Below are 14,029 nucleotides of genomic sequence, written 5' to 3' on the forward strand. Positions count from 1 at the left end.
CCTGCTCATGCTCTACAGAGATTCATGGGCACTGTTCATGGGCAGCTAGCCATAAGCACCCACCTCCTGCTTAAATGAGTCAATTGCATGTGACAAAATAGACGGTAGGAGCGTCAAGAAAACACAGAATTTATAAATGTAGGGATATAGCTTGAAAACAATAAACGGAAATGATAGGAAAAAATATCTGTGAACAAAACTGCTGTAAACGATTCAATGCTACTGTACATGGACACCTTCATCAGGAGTAAAATAAATGTGCCAGGTAAAGATTATATCAGTCATCTGAAATTCTATTCATCGCTTACAAACTGCAAATCTATTAAAGAGAGTATATTTGTGCCTTTTATTTGTAATGTCAAATATTCAACAACCTAAACAAGGGGGAATAAACCCAGTGTGGCCTTGTAAATGTACAGCGATGAAGAAATGCCCACCTACTCTATAACATGGCTGGTGGTGTACCTGCATTCTGTATGTACAGCAGTGTACAGTGCTGGATAAATAAAAAGCCTTTTTATTGATCTTAGCACACAATAAAGGGTGGCTTTAAAAGGTTCCTCTATATAACAGGAGGGTTTCTCCCACTCATCTACATGAATACACCTTGAACAATTTCTAGGTCAGTCGAAGGCTGCTGATTACAGAATGCCCAATCTAACTATTGACATGTTTAAAGAGAAATTGAAAACAGCAGTGCAAATGAGTGACCAATCATATCTTTAATCTTTGCTACTTTACCAACATACAGCACTTCGGCTCCTAAACTATAACTCCCAACATCCTGTCCTAGACTAAGGGCTGCTTTAGTTCAGCTGCTGACTGGACATCCCTGGTATGTGATAGACTAACCATCAAATGGACTTACCGTGGCTGAGGTCAGGCTGTTATCTGCCAGGGTCAGGTGATGGGGTTCCCACCTCCTTAAGAATTTAGAGGTGAGGATCTTGCTGAGAAAGGTCCTGGGGTGCCTTATAGCACAGACCTGAATGTCCCCTTCTTGCAGCAGTTTGTACCTCATGCCACTGAAGTGCAGGAGGGATCTCCTACATGGTACAGCTCCCATCTTGCTGCCCCCTGTAGCAGACATCTCCCCCAGCAGTGGCTTGTTCTCCTCTATCTGCCTGTGCTCACTGCCTCCACAGGAGCTGCCAGTAAAATCCATGGCAGACACTGAGACTGGATATATTCCTTCTTTTATTAAATTCCAACAACAAAGAGTGCGGAGAGAGAGGAGAAAAAAAAATCCACACGCCAGAAGACAACAGATCCCCTAAAAAAATCCACCCTTAAAAAGAAAATAAAAGCCTTAAAATCTCAACAGTCCCCCCCAGGAAGCCGGTGCTGGGGAATTCCAGTGTACTACTTAATTAAATCCATATTTTATCCAAGGTGTAAAGCAACAAGAGCCAGATCTTAGCAGTGAGGGGGAGCCTGCCTTGGGTCCCCTTTGTGTGTGATCAGAGCTCTGCTTCCTTTTTTCCTGCATGTAACTGTGTATTGCCTGGGTCAGTGTGTGTTCATTTGTGCTTGTGTGTGTGTATGTGTGTGAGTGTGGGGATCTGTGTATGTGTGTGTTTGTGTGCCACTGAGAAGCAATTGCTAAAAGATTGCAGGAGCTGCCTTCTTCTGATTGGCTCTCGCCGCGTCATGTGGTTAGCAAATGACGTCAATGGCAGAAGCGAGCAGATCAGGATGCACATTCTGTGTGTCTGCTGCAGGGGAGGGGAGGGTGTCATAAAAAAGGAGAAAGGGGGGTTGGGGACAGGAGTAGGGCACATCCTGGCCGACATTTTTTTTTTTTTTAATAAAAACACCTGAGTATGTTAACAGGCCGCAAGCATGCACTAGTATTAAGCCTCACATTTCCTATTTTTCTCTCAATCTCGTTGCAAGCAAGAAGCAAATAATGGCGTGGGGTGAGGGGATAAACAGGGTCAGCTGATTAGGAATTGATCCCTGATTAGTGAGGATTTGGCACGAGCCCTGCTGCTTAATGTTCTTACACATCGTTGTTTAAACAGCTTCTCCATAAAGCTCTGTGTCCGCTAATCGTCTCTGGTTACCAAGCAGAGACCCCCACGGGCTGCGAGAGGCTCTAGGAATGCGGCGTTTGTTGTGGTACCACCACTTGTCTCTCCATTTAGAAGATTTTTTTTTTTTAAACATCACAGACGGGCTAAGAAATAGATACAGATCCCCGCGCTTCCGGGTGGGTGACCTATGCAGGGAGTGAACGGCATGTGGAGATTGCAGGGCCAGAAATACTCAGGGCGGGTCCGACATTTGCACTCTGATGTGCCCTGTCACTCACTGCTTAATAACACAGGCCTGTGCTGCCTGCTTGGCTCTCGCTTCCTTTACTTGTAGCAGCACAGGTGTGTTGTGCAACAATCTTTTCAGTACTATTACTCTCAGTAATAACTGCTAATCATACAGACAGGTCTGGGCTGGGAGTCAAAATAGGCCCTGCAATTCCAAGTATACAGCCCCGTACCAGCCCACTAAATGGTAACTTTCTATGGAAACATACACAGATTGCCAGTCCGGGCCTGCATATAGAGATTTTCCTCACTGAAATGTGTGTCATCGTTAGGGATGCACCAAAACCAGGATTCATTTCAGGATTCTGCCATTTTTAGCAGGATTCGGATTAGGCCGAATCCTTCTGCCTGGCCCAACCAAATCCTAATTTGCATATGCATATTAGGGGCGGGAGATTGCATGACTTTTTGTAACAAAACAAGGACGTAAAAAATGTTTTCCCCTTCCCAGCCCATGCAAATTAGGATTCGGTTCGGTATTCAGCTGAATCTTTCGCGACTAGAGTTGCCACCTGGCCTGTAAAAATGACAGTTGATCCCAATGTTATTAATAGGTAAAAAAGATAAATATATAGGAAGGCTGGTATTTTTTTCCAGAAAAGGTAGTAACCCTATTTGCGAAGGATTCGGGGGTTTGGCCAATCCAAAAAAGTGGATTCGGTGCATCCCTAGTCATACAAAGGAAGAGAAAAATACCACCATTTGGAACGCTGTTCATATAATTTTTTTTCTCTCTGGTCTTTTATGAAATAATGATACTAATATTCTATTTTTGTTTATGTACCTGGTTACAAGAGGGATTGGGCCAGCAAACTATATTGTATATCAAATATTTCCTGTTATTCTGTAAAAGAGTTGGCTACATAAATTCTGTTTTACACAATAAACGGCTTTATCATATATTTGCTCTATAGTTAGGGATGCACCGAATCCACTATTTTGGATTCGGCCGGACCCCCGAATCCTTCGCAGAAGATTTGGCCGAATCCCGAACTGAATCTGAAGGGGAAACATTTTTACTTCATTGTTTTGTGACAAAAAGTCACAGGCTTTCCCTCCCCACCTCTAATTTGCTTGTGCAAATTCGGTTCGGCCCGGGCAGAAGGATTCAGCCGAATCCTGCTGAAAAAGGCTGAATCCCGAACCGAATCCTCGATTTGCTGCATCCCTATCTATAATAGAAAGTTCGAATGCCCTGATACAGGGAGCATTTTTTCAATACCCAATATTGTCTACACACATTACAGCTACCGTCTACTTTCTGAGAAGTAGATGTTGATTTTTTAAATACAACACATTCTTCTATCTACCTTAGGCCTTTCATATTTTGTTAATATGCAGACCTCTATAATTCTCCCCAAAATGTGTGTAAATCCGTTTAGAAGGGGAGCTGTGACACAATAACACATTTTATTCCATGATATCTGCTTCATCATCTTGGAAGACAGGTACATATTCTAACCTGATCTATTGGCTAGCTAGAATTTACTAAACACTTTATGACCCAGTAGTTCTCCCATTCTCTATAGTCTCCCTTGATTACATTTCTGAAATTGGGAACTATCTTTCCTTTTGCTGACAAAACATAGCAGTTACAGTCTTAGGCTAGGGTAGGGTTGCCACCTTTTAAAAAAAAAACTTACCGGCCAGTGGTGGGGGCAGGAACTAAAAGGCCGGGTTATGACGCAAAAAGGTGCGGAGCCGAGGATCACGTTGCAAAAAGGGGCAGGGCCGAGGGAGCCTGCCGCAAAAAGGGGCGGGCCACATCGAAAGATGCCGAGAGGATGCAGAAAAGGTAAATTTCCATTGAAGGCCAAGGGCTTTTCTTAAGGGTATTACAAATTACCGGCAACTACATTGCCGGTAAATTTGTAATCCCGGCCTTGGCAGGGTGGTGACCCTAGGCTAGGGCTGGGCGAGGCATATCTCGGGAGAAATACAGGCCAAGAATCCCCTTCTCTGCTGTTGCTCTGCCTGCACCTGGAAACATTGCCTCTGCTCCAGTGAAGGTAGACATGCACCATCTCAAGTTTCAGTGCTGGAATCTGTTACGTCTGTATGCACCCAAACCCGAGTTGAGAAACTCGCCTCAGACGGCAGCACCACCCTTTTTACCAGGGGCAACAAAATTGCTGCTCTTGGTAACTTTAAGAGCTGAATTTCCAGTTTTTAAACTAGCATCATGGACCCATCCAGCACCAAATAGGTTAGCATCTGGGGGGGGGGGCTGCAGAGAGGCCATGATCCCCCCTGTGAACTGAGTCAATGTTTCCAGGTGCAGGCACTTCTATTAGCAGCGGAGGAGCGTTATGTTTTTCTCTGCAGGCTGAATCCGCTTTGGCTGGCCCAAGCCTTATGGTCCATAATCAACATATCACTAAAATAATCTTTACAAGTAGCTGTGTCTGATAATATTTCACTACACTTGCCCTCAGCAGAAAATGTAATGTATTTGTTCATCATAAATGAACACACTGATATCCTCATAGGTACCCACGACATGCACACCCTATAGATTTCATTCTGTAGAGTGTGCAAGTGGGGCTACCTAAGAGGATACTTAAGTCTTCATTGATAGCAAACAAATACATTGACATTTTCTGCTGAGGGAGAGTATAGAAATATTTGTCACACACTACACAGTCTTAAATCACTGGTAACAACAATAATTTAAAGGGTTTTGTTCAATACAATACAATATAATATACCTTTACCCTGCACTGATAAAAACATTGCTTTATGCTATAGAGGCAGCCATTCGAGTTGAAACTATAGGCTATGGGGTCCACTTTTACTTGGCATATCAGATGTTGTAGACTACAATGGTTTTAGGTCATATGCAGGAAGATAGAAAGGAATCAGATGCAACTCATGGCTACAAAAATATTTTCACATCTGCTACTTTGAATAGAAACAATACATGCTGTCATTTTACAAAATGATGACTGTTGTGGGTTCTTAAATATAATAATACCATCCCAATATATTTCACACAGAAGTCACACTGTAGTAGCATGCATGCAAAATGATACAATGTAAAAAATTTTGATACACAGTGTTTTATTTAAGGGCTTTCCATTTAAACATTTAACACAATGTGTGCAGGTATGGGATCTTTTATCTGAAATGCAGAAGACCTTGGGTTTTCAAGAAATAGGGGTTTACTGTCATTTGGATTTTCATACCTTTTAGGAAAATATATAATATTAGACATTAAGCCCGTTAAATTAACGGGCGCTAGAACATGTGTAGTCAAGCATTTATAAAAACAGAATTGTTCTCGCCAGAGACGGTCCGTGGGGCACATGCGCAGTAGCGCAATCCCATGGACACAGGGACTGGACGCAGAGACACTTCAACTTTATTATATAGGATAGCCCCCTTTTCTGAGCTCATCCAGGTTATGTAGCAAAAGTACATATATATATATATATATATATATAGTATCTGAACTTCCATAAATAACTATGTATTTATTCCACAGATAAAAGAAAGCCATATTACACATAAAAACATTTTCCGTTCCACATTGAGGGATTCTGGAACTTGAAGTCTCTCTGCTTTTCATATAATCTGTGCACCACCCACTATAAAAATCAGAGAATCCATTACTTGACAGCAGAACAAGGCGAGGGAGGGTCTACATTACACCGTGAGCCTAAGGAGTGGGATAGTCCCTGCAGCACAGGCAGACTATCATAGTTTCCATTCAGTCTGTGGAATCAGGTATGTCTGTATACAAAAATATATTTATTTTTGGCAGTTCAAATAGTGTTTTTACGTAAACCCAACTGAATGGGCTCATGTCATAAAGGGAAAATCTTTATTCTCCCACCATTAACCTGGCAGGAGGGACAAGAATTGTGAGAGGGCTTGTTTGCATCTCGTGTGAAAGCTTTGCAACAATAACACCTCAAAACTCCAATTTTGCTAATACAATCAACACCTAACTTCATGACATCCTTGCGGATTATGATAAACAGATTATGCTGACTGGAGCAACATTCCAGAGGATATATTCTGAAGAAAGATCCTATTTACAAGTTATTTTGAATTTAGAAAGCCAATTGGATGACTGTGAAACGTGTTCAAGGAAAAAAAACAGCAAGTCCAGTTGATTTGGCTGATTTCTACAGATATATCATGACCTGGATGAATGAGAATCTTCACAAACAGCTATTTTCTAAGGATTTTCTCAAGATGTTGTCTCTAATCTGTTACCATGCTCCACCTAGTGGTCAATTTTACAATACATTAATATTAAAATAAAGTTATGAACAAAAGTATCTTTGAACACTTTAAATAAATATAATAGTGAAAAATTAACAAATGACAATGTAGCTTTAGAGGCCAATTATCCCTTTGACTGTGCTCAGTGATTAAAGAATATGAAAGCACCAAGTACAGCTCCTAGAGAGAACCAGAAGCATTCTTGGGATCTCCCATGTGTAAATGAGATAAAGGAATTACGATTAAGTAATTTCTATGGTTGTAGTATAGCTTTAAAGGGATACTGTCATGGGGGAAAAAATTTTATCAAAACGAATCAGTTAATAGTGCTGCTCCAGCAGAATTCTGCACTGAAATCCATTTCTCGAAAGAGCAAACAGATTTTTTTATATTTAATTTTGAAATCTGACATGGGGCTAGACATTTTGTCAATTTCCCAGCTGCCCCTGGTCATGTGACTTGTGCCTGCACTTTAGGAGAGAAATGCTTTCTGGCAGGCTGCTGTTTATCCTTCTCAATGTAACTGAAAGAGTCTCAGTGGGACATGGGTCACATGACTTGGGGCAGCTGGGAAATTGACAATATGTCTAGCCCCATGTCAGATTTCAAAATTGAATATAAAAAGATCTGTTTGCTCTTTTGAGAAATGGATTTCGGTGCAGAATTCTGCTGGAGCAGCACTATTAACTGATTCATTTTGAAAAAAATAATTTTTCCCATGACAGTATCCCTTTAAGGAAAGCTTATGTGACCTGGCCCAGTTTTGTCATTTCTATTCTTGGTTTAATGCTACTGTCTGTCCTAGTTTTAGCTTCTTCCTGTCTCTGACCTCTCCTGTTGTCTGCAACCTGCCTTGAGTTTTGCTATATTCATGCACTTCTTTTGTGCTGCCACACTTAACCCGTGGATTGTCCCTGGATTTCCTGACTTCACTACTTCTATCCATCTCAGGCTTTTATCCTCCTTCTGCTTTTGATTCTTTGAAACAAAAAATATCTAATAGTGCATACTCAGATACTCAATAACACTATCCAGTAATGAATTGGATTAAATTTATATTTTTGGGCTCATTTTGGGAAAAAGTACATCCACTTGATAAAAAATGTATTGCTTTGTCATCTCTTGCCTTTCCTAGTTGTCCCTTGGCCGACTTAAGGTGGCCATACACGGGCAAGTTTAAGTTGCCAATTCAGGTCCTTTAGACTAATTTGGCTGTTTTTCTACTCCTGTACGGGCCCTCAGAGAGGTCCACCCGATTGATATCTGGCCGAAAATTGGCCATCGGCTAGTTAAAACCTCCCTTGCTCCAATGGCTCCTATTCCCGCTGTTGTAATTTGATTGTTTGAATGTTACTATAACACCAATGGTCTTTTCTTTTTGTACAAAACTTCACTTCCATATTGTTAGTTTTGGGGCTAAAGTATTTGGCCTAGAGTACTGTGAAATTAGCTTGTATAGATTGGATGAATGACTGAAAGGATCAGGCACAAGGAATATGTAGATCATTCACACATTCACATGGCCTGGGGTGTTAGTAGAATAGCTTGGGTGAATTGGGTGCATTGGGCAGAGATATGTTACATGTGCCTTGGCTCTCAGTCCGATTTTTATCATATAGCATCATATACAGTGGTGTGAAAAACTATTTGCCCCCTTCCTGATTTCTTATTATTTTGCATGTTTGTCACACTTAAATGTTTCTGCTCATCAAAAACCGTTAACTATTAGTCAAAGATAACATAATTGAACACAAAATGCAGTTTTTAAATGAAGGTTTACGTTATTAAGGGAGAAAAAAAACTCCAAATCTACATGGGCCTGTGTGAAAAAGTGATTGTCCCCCTTGTTAAAAAATAACTTAACTGTGGTTTATTACACCTGAGTTCAATTTCAAAGGCTATAAAGCCATTTCTAAAGCTTTGGGACTCCAGCAAACCACAGTGAGAGCCATTATCCACAAATGGCAAAAACATGGAACAGTGGTGAACCTTCCCAGGAGTGGCCGGCCGACCAAAATTACCCCAAGAGCGCAGAGACAACTCATCCGAGAGGCCACAAAAGACCCCAGGACAACATCTAAAGAACTGCAGGCCTCACTTGCCTCAATTAAGGTCAGTGTTCACGACTCCACCATAAGAAAGAGACTGGGCAAAAACGGCCTGCATGGCACATTTCCAAGGCGCAAACCACTTTTAAGCAAAAAGAACATTAATGCTCGTCTCAATTTTGCTAAAAAACATCTCAATGATTGCCAAGACTTTTGGGAAAATACCTTGTGGACCGACGAGACAAAAGTTGAACTTTTTGGAAGGTGCGCGTCCCGTTACATCTGGCGTAAAAGTAACACAGCATTTCAGAAAAAGAACATCATACCAACAGTAAAATATGGTGGTGGTAGTGTGATGGTCTGGGGTTGTTTTGCTGCTTCAGGACCTGGAAGACTTGCTGTGATAGATGGAACCATGAATTCTACCGTCTACCAAAAAATCCTGAAGGATAATGTTCCGCCATCTGTTCGTCAACTCAAGCTGAAGCGATCTTGGGTGCTGCAGCAGGACAATGACCCAAAACACACCAGCAAATCCACCTCTGAATGGCTGAAGAAAAACAAAATGAAGACTTTGGAGTGGCCTAGTCAAAGTCCTGACCTGAATCCTATTGAGATGTTGTGGCATGACCTTAAAAAGGCGGTTCATGCTAGAAAACCCTCAAATAAAGCTGAATGACAACAATTCTGCAAAGATGAGTGGGCCAAAATTCCTCCAGAGCGCTGTAAAAGACTCGTTGCAAGTTATCGCAAACGCTTGATTGCAGTTATTGCTGCTAAGGGTGGCCCAACCAGTTATTAGGTTCAGGGGGCAATTACTTTTTCACACAGGTTTGGATTTCTTTTCTCCCTAAATAATAAAAATCCTCATTTAAAAACTGCATTTTGTGTTTACTTGTGTTATCTATGACTAATAGTTAAATGTGTTTGATGATCAGAAACATTTTGTGTGACAAACATGCAAAAGAATAAGAAATCAGGAAGGGGGCAAATAGTTTTTCACACCACTGTATGTAGTGAACAAAGACAAAACTCACAAGTAAACTGTTAAACAGGTTGCTCACGTTGGAGTGTACTATTAGTATGATGTAGAGAGTGATATTATGAGACAATTGCAATTGGTTTTCATTTTTTACTATTTGTGGTTTTTGAGTTTTTTAGCTTTTCATACAGCAGCTCTCCAGTTTGCAAGTTCAGCAATCCAGTTTCTAGGGCCCAAATTACCCTAGCAACCATGCACTGATTTGAATAAAAAAATGAGTGGACCTGAACAGAAAGTTGATTAATAAAAGTAGCAATATCAATACATTTGTAGCTTAACAGAGAATTTTTTTTTAGATGGGTTCAGTGACCCCCATTTGAAAGCTGGAAAGAGCCAGAAGAAAAAGGCAAATAATTCAAAAACTATTAAAAAGAAAAAAACGAAGGGCAATTCAAAAGTTGCTTACAATTAGCCATTCTATAACATAATAAAAGTTACATAGTTAAATTGGGTTGAAAAAATCCATCAAGTTCATCCCCTCCAAATGAAAACCCGGCATCCATATACACACCCCTCCATACTTTCACATAAATTATATATACCCATATCTCTAGCCAGACGGATTCTACACCTTCACCAGTGCCAATTATGGTTATTTCTTTAGTGCATGGCCTTAATTCAGGCTTTACATACAAACACACTCCTCCTAAGTTAACTTAAAGGTGATGCACCCCTTAAACCAATCATGGCAAAAGTATTTTGATAAACTCAGACCCTCAGTGCTTTGGTGTCTCAGTTTAAACACCAGTTTCTAAGGAACCCTCTAGTGACTCCAATTGCTAACCTGGACGTCCCAGTTGGAAATGTTTCCAACCTTACTCTTTTGCACATCTGCTGATCCACAGCAGCAAATACAACATTGGAAATATACAGTAGAAGATGGCAGCATAGTGTTCTGATAAAAGTACTCAGGCTTACCTCCCAACATTTTGGAAGTAAAAAGAGGGACAACATTTTTTTTCGCATGTACAACAGAGACATTTTTGACCATGCCCCTTTCTGTGGCCCCTAATTACCATGTTCATTTTACAAAATTTGGCAGGTTATGAAAGTTTGAAAATATTTCTCCTTATCTAAACTGTTTTTTTATGTCTCAAAATTGTTACAAAGTATCTTATTTGCACCTGTTACCTGTTCTGTGCTCTCTGCTAAAAGCCAATTAAGTGAGAAACTTTGTTTCTTTTTATGGCTGTTCAGTGCAGAGAAAATAGGGACTTTCCAGTACAAATGAGGACTGCAGGTTGAGCTGTACAAAGAGGGACTGTCCCTCCGAAAAAGGGACAGTTGGGAGGTATGCTCAGGGCCGGTATATTTTTTTAGAAAAAGAGGCTCTGGCCTTGGGTTCTAGATTAGCAATTAATGTAAAAAATACAAGAGGTCCTCTGCACTCAACCCATTATCAATATATTTAAGACATTGAGACATTTTGTGCATACAGCGACTAAAAAATGCCTTACCCTTTAAACAAATCAGGGATTGTTGTCCATATATTGCAATATATTTAATCCGGCCAACTACGTCATAGTCATCCCATATCTGGCCAGTCCTACACTCAAATTGCATTTGATTCATTAAGAATTATATTGCTTTATTATACATTTTACACAGGGACTAAATTTTACCTGCAACTTTACTAGTAAAACTCCCAAACTTGGTTGCCCTTTTATTAGGCACCAGTGGGATCACCTGACTATAGCTGGGAAGGGTGGGAGCTACAACATGGAGCTGGTCACTGTTCCTGTATAAACTATAACAAACAAGGGAAAGTTGTGCTATATATATATATATATATATATACCATAGTAATGGAAGGCACACACAAAAAAAATCCAACTGCCTGGGTGCCAAGTGCCAAGTGATATCAGCAATGACTTAGCACTTACAGGACTTAAAAAAATGAAAAAATTCAGGTCACATATTCAGACCTTTATCAAGATTAAGTAATCAAAACTGGTCAACTGCATTGTTGCCTCCATGTTGCTCTCCCTGATGCACTTTTTTATATTTAGGGATGCACTGAATTTGCTGCAATTGCTAATCTGCAAATCCTTCATAAGTAAACTGGAAGTAACCTATAAATCAAAATCTAAAAGAAAATTGTAGTTGCCTTACCTATAAAAGAATGAAATATGTACATCATATATAAATCATATGTACAGACCATCTTAAAAGAACATGGAGTTCCTTTTGAAAAGTACAGAAAAAGAAGAAAGACAGCAGCGCTCTTTGATGTATCTGAGTGTGGAGGAAAAGTTTTGGTTTGAGTTCTTCCCAGATACACACCAGAAGAACAGTAATATCACGTCAGATGAAAGAACAGAACGAAGCCTATTGACCTCTTAGGAAATAGAAGACACACGGCACAAGCACTTTCACAACCATCTGCAACAATCTCATTCTGCAGACTGAAGTGGTGTGGGAGATTACTGTTGTCTTTTAAGAAACAAAACAAATGATAATGCTGCCGTACATCAGAAATACTTGACATCCATACACATGTAAAAGCAGAGACTTGCTGTTGTATTTCTACAGCTTACTTGACTCACAGTGTTCTGTCTTATTTGAAATACAGAACAAAAAATGATGACAGATAATTAGCTATGAGGAGAGACTGGCCAAATTGGGGATGTTCATGCTGGAGAAGAGGTGCTTAAGGGGGGATATGATAACTATGTATAAATATATAAGGTGATAATATAAAAATCTCTCTAATGTATTTACCAGTAGGTCTTTCCAGCTGACATTAACCAGTAAGAGTCTTGTGACAGGGAGAGGAAAGTTATTATACTGGTTAAGACTGCACACCTTCAATCCCCAATTCTATTGGTCCTATTGGGGATAAAATTCAATATACAAAAACAAATAGAAGGTGGATTGCAAAACCAGTATATTAAAAGTACAATTTATTACTTATATAATCTCTAAAACACTGGCCAGGAAGCACAATGAATAATTTAAGAATAAATATACATAAAACCAATAATATGTTCAATCCAGGTGGGTAATCGCTTTCTCTGTGAAGAAAATTCAAATAACTGTTCCTTGGTTGTAGTGTATGCTTGTGGTTTAAAGGACAAGAAAATGGTTGTAGTTCAGCAAGACGGAAAAGTTATTTCAATTGGTATTATGGCCAAGATTTTCCCAGTATGGTGAAGCAATGAAGAATGCAGAGTGCTTTACTGAGTAAATTTAACAAACAGATCAATGAATGGCTAGATAATTTTTTTAAAGGATTTCCCCAACTCCTTCCACCTTGCCAGCTATAGAAGCCCCCCAAAAATAAGTTGGAATGGTCTCATCAGATTCAAAGTTCTGGAATTTCTCAAGGGCACAGCTGGGTTTGACCTCTCAGTAGCCTCAAGCCTGTTTCTCAAATTCACTTCTCTGCAGATGTCCTTTTCACGAGGATCCAAGAGGGTGCACCGTCTGTTTTAGTGCATGTGCTCCAAAGTGGAACGCAAACTCCAATTCCTTTTCACGATCTTACACTGCTTCACCGATTTCACGAAATTGTGCATTTCCCTCAACCCCCTGAATAGAAGAAGCAGGCTCTGGGCCCCCATGCAGCCATGGGTCTGTTTCCTCTATAGTTATAAACTGTCTACTATTTGTAGTTATGTTGTAGGGAAATTGCAATATATATGTACGACAATGGATAAAAGTTTCTTCCATTGACAAGAACAGCAAAGCACTGACGAACTTGTTTCTTGTTTATTAAAGGGTATTTCTGGCACTTCAGCCCCCGCTATTTACCCATGGGCAACAAAGTGCCTTAGGCTGTGAGATAGGAATAAGCTCATTATACAGGGTGTCTCAGTGGACTGCTGATTTGTTTTGATTTTGCCCTGAAAGAAATATTAAAAAAATATATATATTTCATAATTAAAGCAATAGGTAAAAGTATATTCAGCACAAGTCCTATTCACTGAACTTATGTTGAAAAAGAGGGCTTAGTCCAACATTATAGGGGTCATTTATGAACATAAGTTCTGTGTGCACACAAATCATCATGTTTTTACCAATAATTTAACAGGAGCTGCTAATCCCAGTGTAATGGCGGATATACCCCAATTTATGTATGCCACAATTGCACCCCATGCATTAAAATGAATGCACTGAGCCTACATCAGGTGAAATGTCTAGCATTTTCAGAGAAGTGGCTTCATCACTCCCAGAGTGATTGCTAAATATGGTCTGGTGAGCCAGTCTGATGAGCCTGTTAGTACAATCCATTGTATGTCGATAGGTGCAGTTGTATGAGGGGTGTGTCTATGTTTGCTGGGTTTTCATTTGGAGGGGTTGAACTTGATGGACTTTGTCTTCTTTCAACCCAATTTAACTATGTAACTATGTATACCTTTCATCAAAAGAGGGAGGTTAGTAAC

The 14,029-nt window shown here is 40.0% G+C and overlaps 1 protein-coding gene across 2 annotated transcripts in view; it reads right to left on the bottom strand.

The window, feature by feature from the left end:
• Positions 1-2,178, bottom strand: part of cmip.L (c-Maf inducing protein L homeolog) — a 126,285-nt gene extending 124,107 nt beyond the window's left edge. Inside the window, exon 1 of one of the 2 annotated variants that reach the window (XM_018256308.2) lies at positions 869-2,178. In XM_018256308.2, coding sequence (XP_018111797.1) covers positions 869-1,165 — 297 coding nt within the window. In that variant the 5' untranslated portion in view covers positions 1,166-2,178. 2 annotated transcript variants of the gene reach the window in all.
• Between the last annotated feature and the right edge of the window lie 11,851 nt (positions 2,179-14,029).

This window comes from Xenopus laevis, chromosome 4L, assembly GCF_017654675.1.
Source record: "Xenopus laevis strain J_2021 chromosome 4L, Xenopus_laevis_v10.1, whole genome shotgun sequence".
Taxonomy (NCBI): Eukaryota; Metazoa; Chordata; class Amphibia; order Anura; family Pipidae; genus Xenopus; species Xenopus laevis.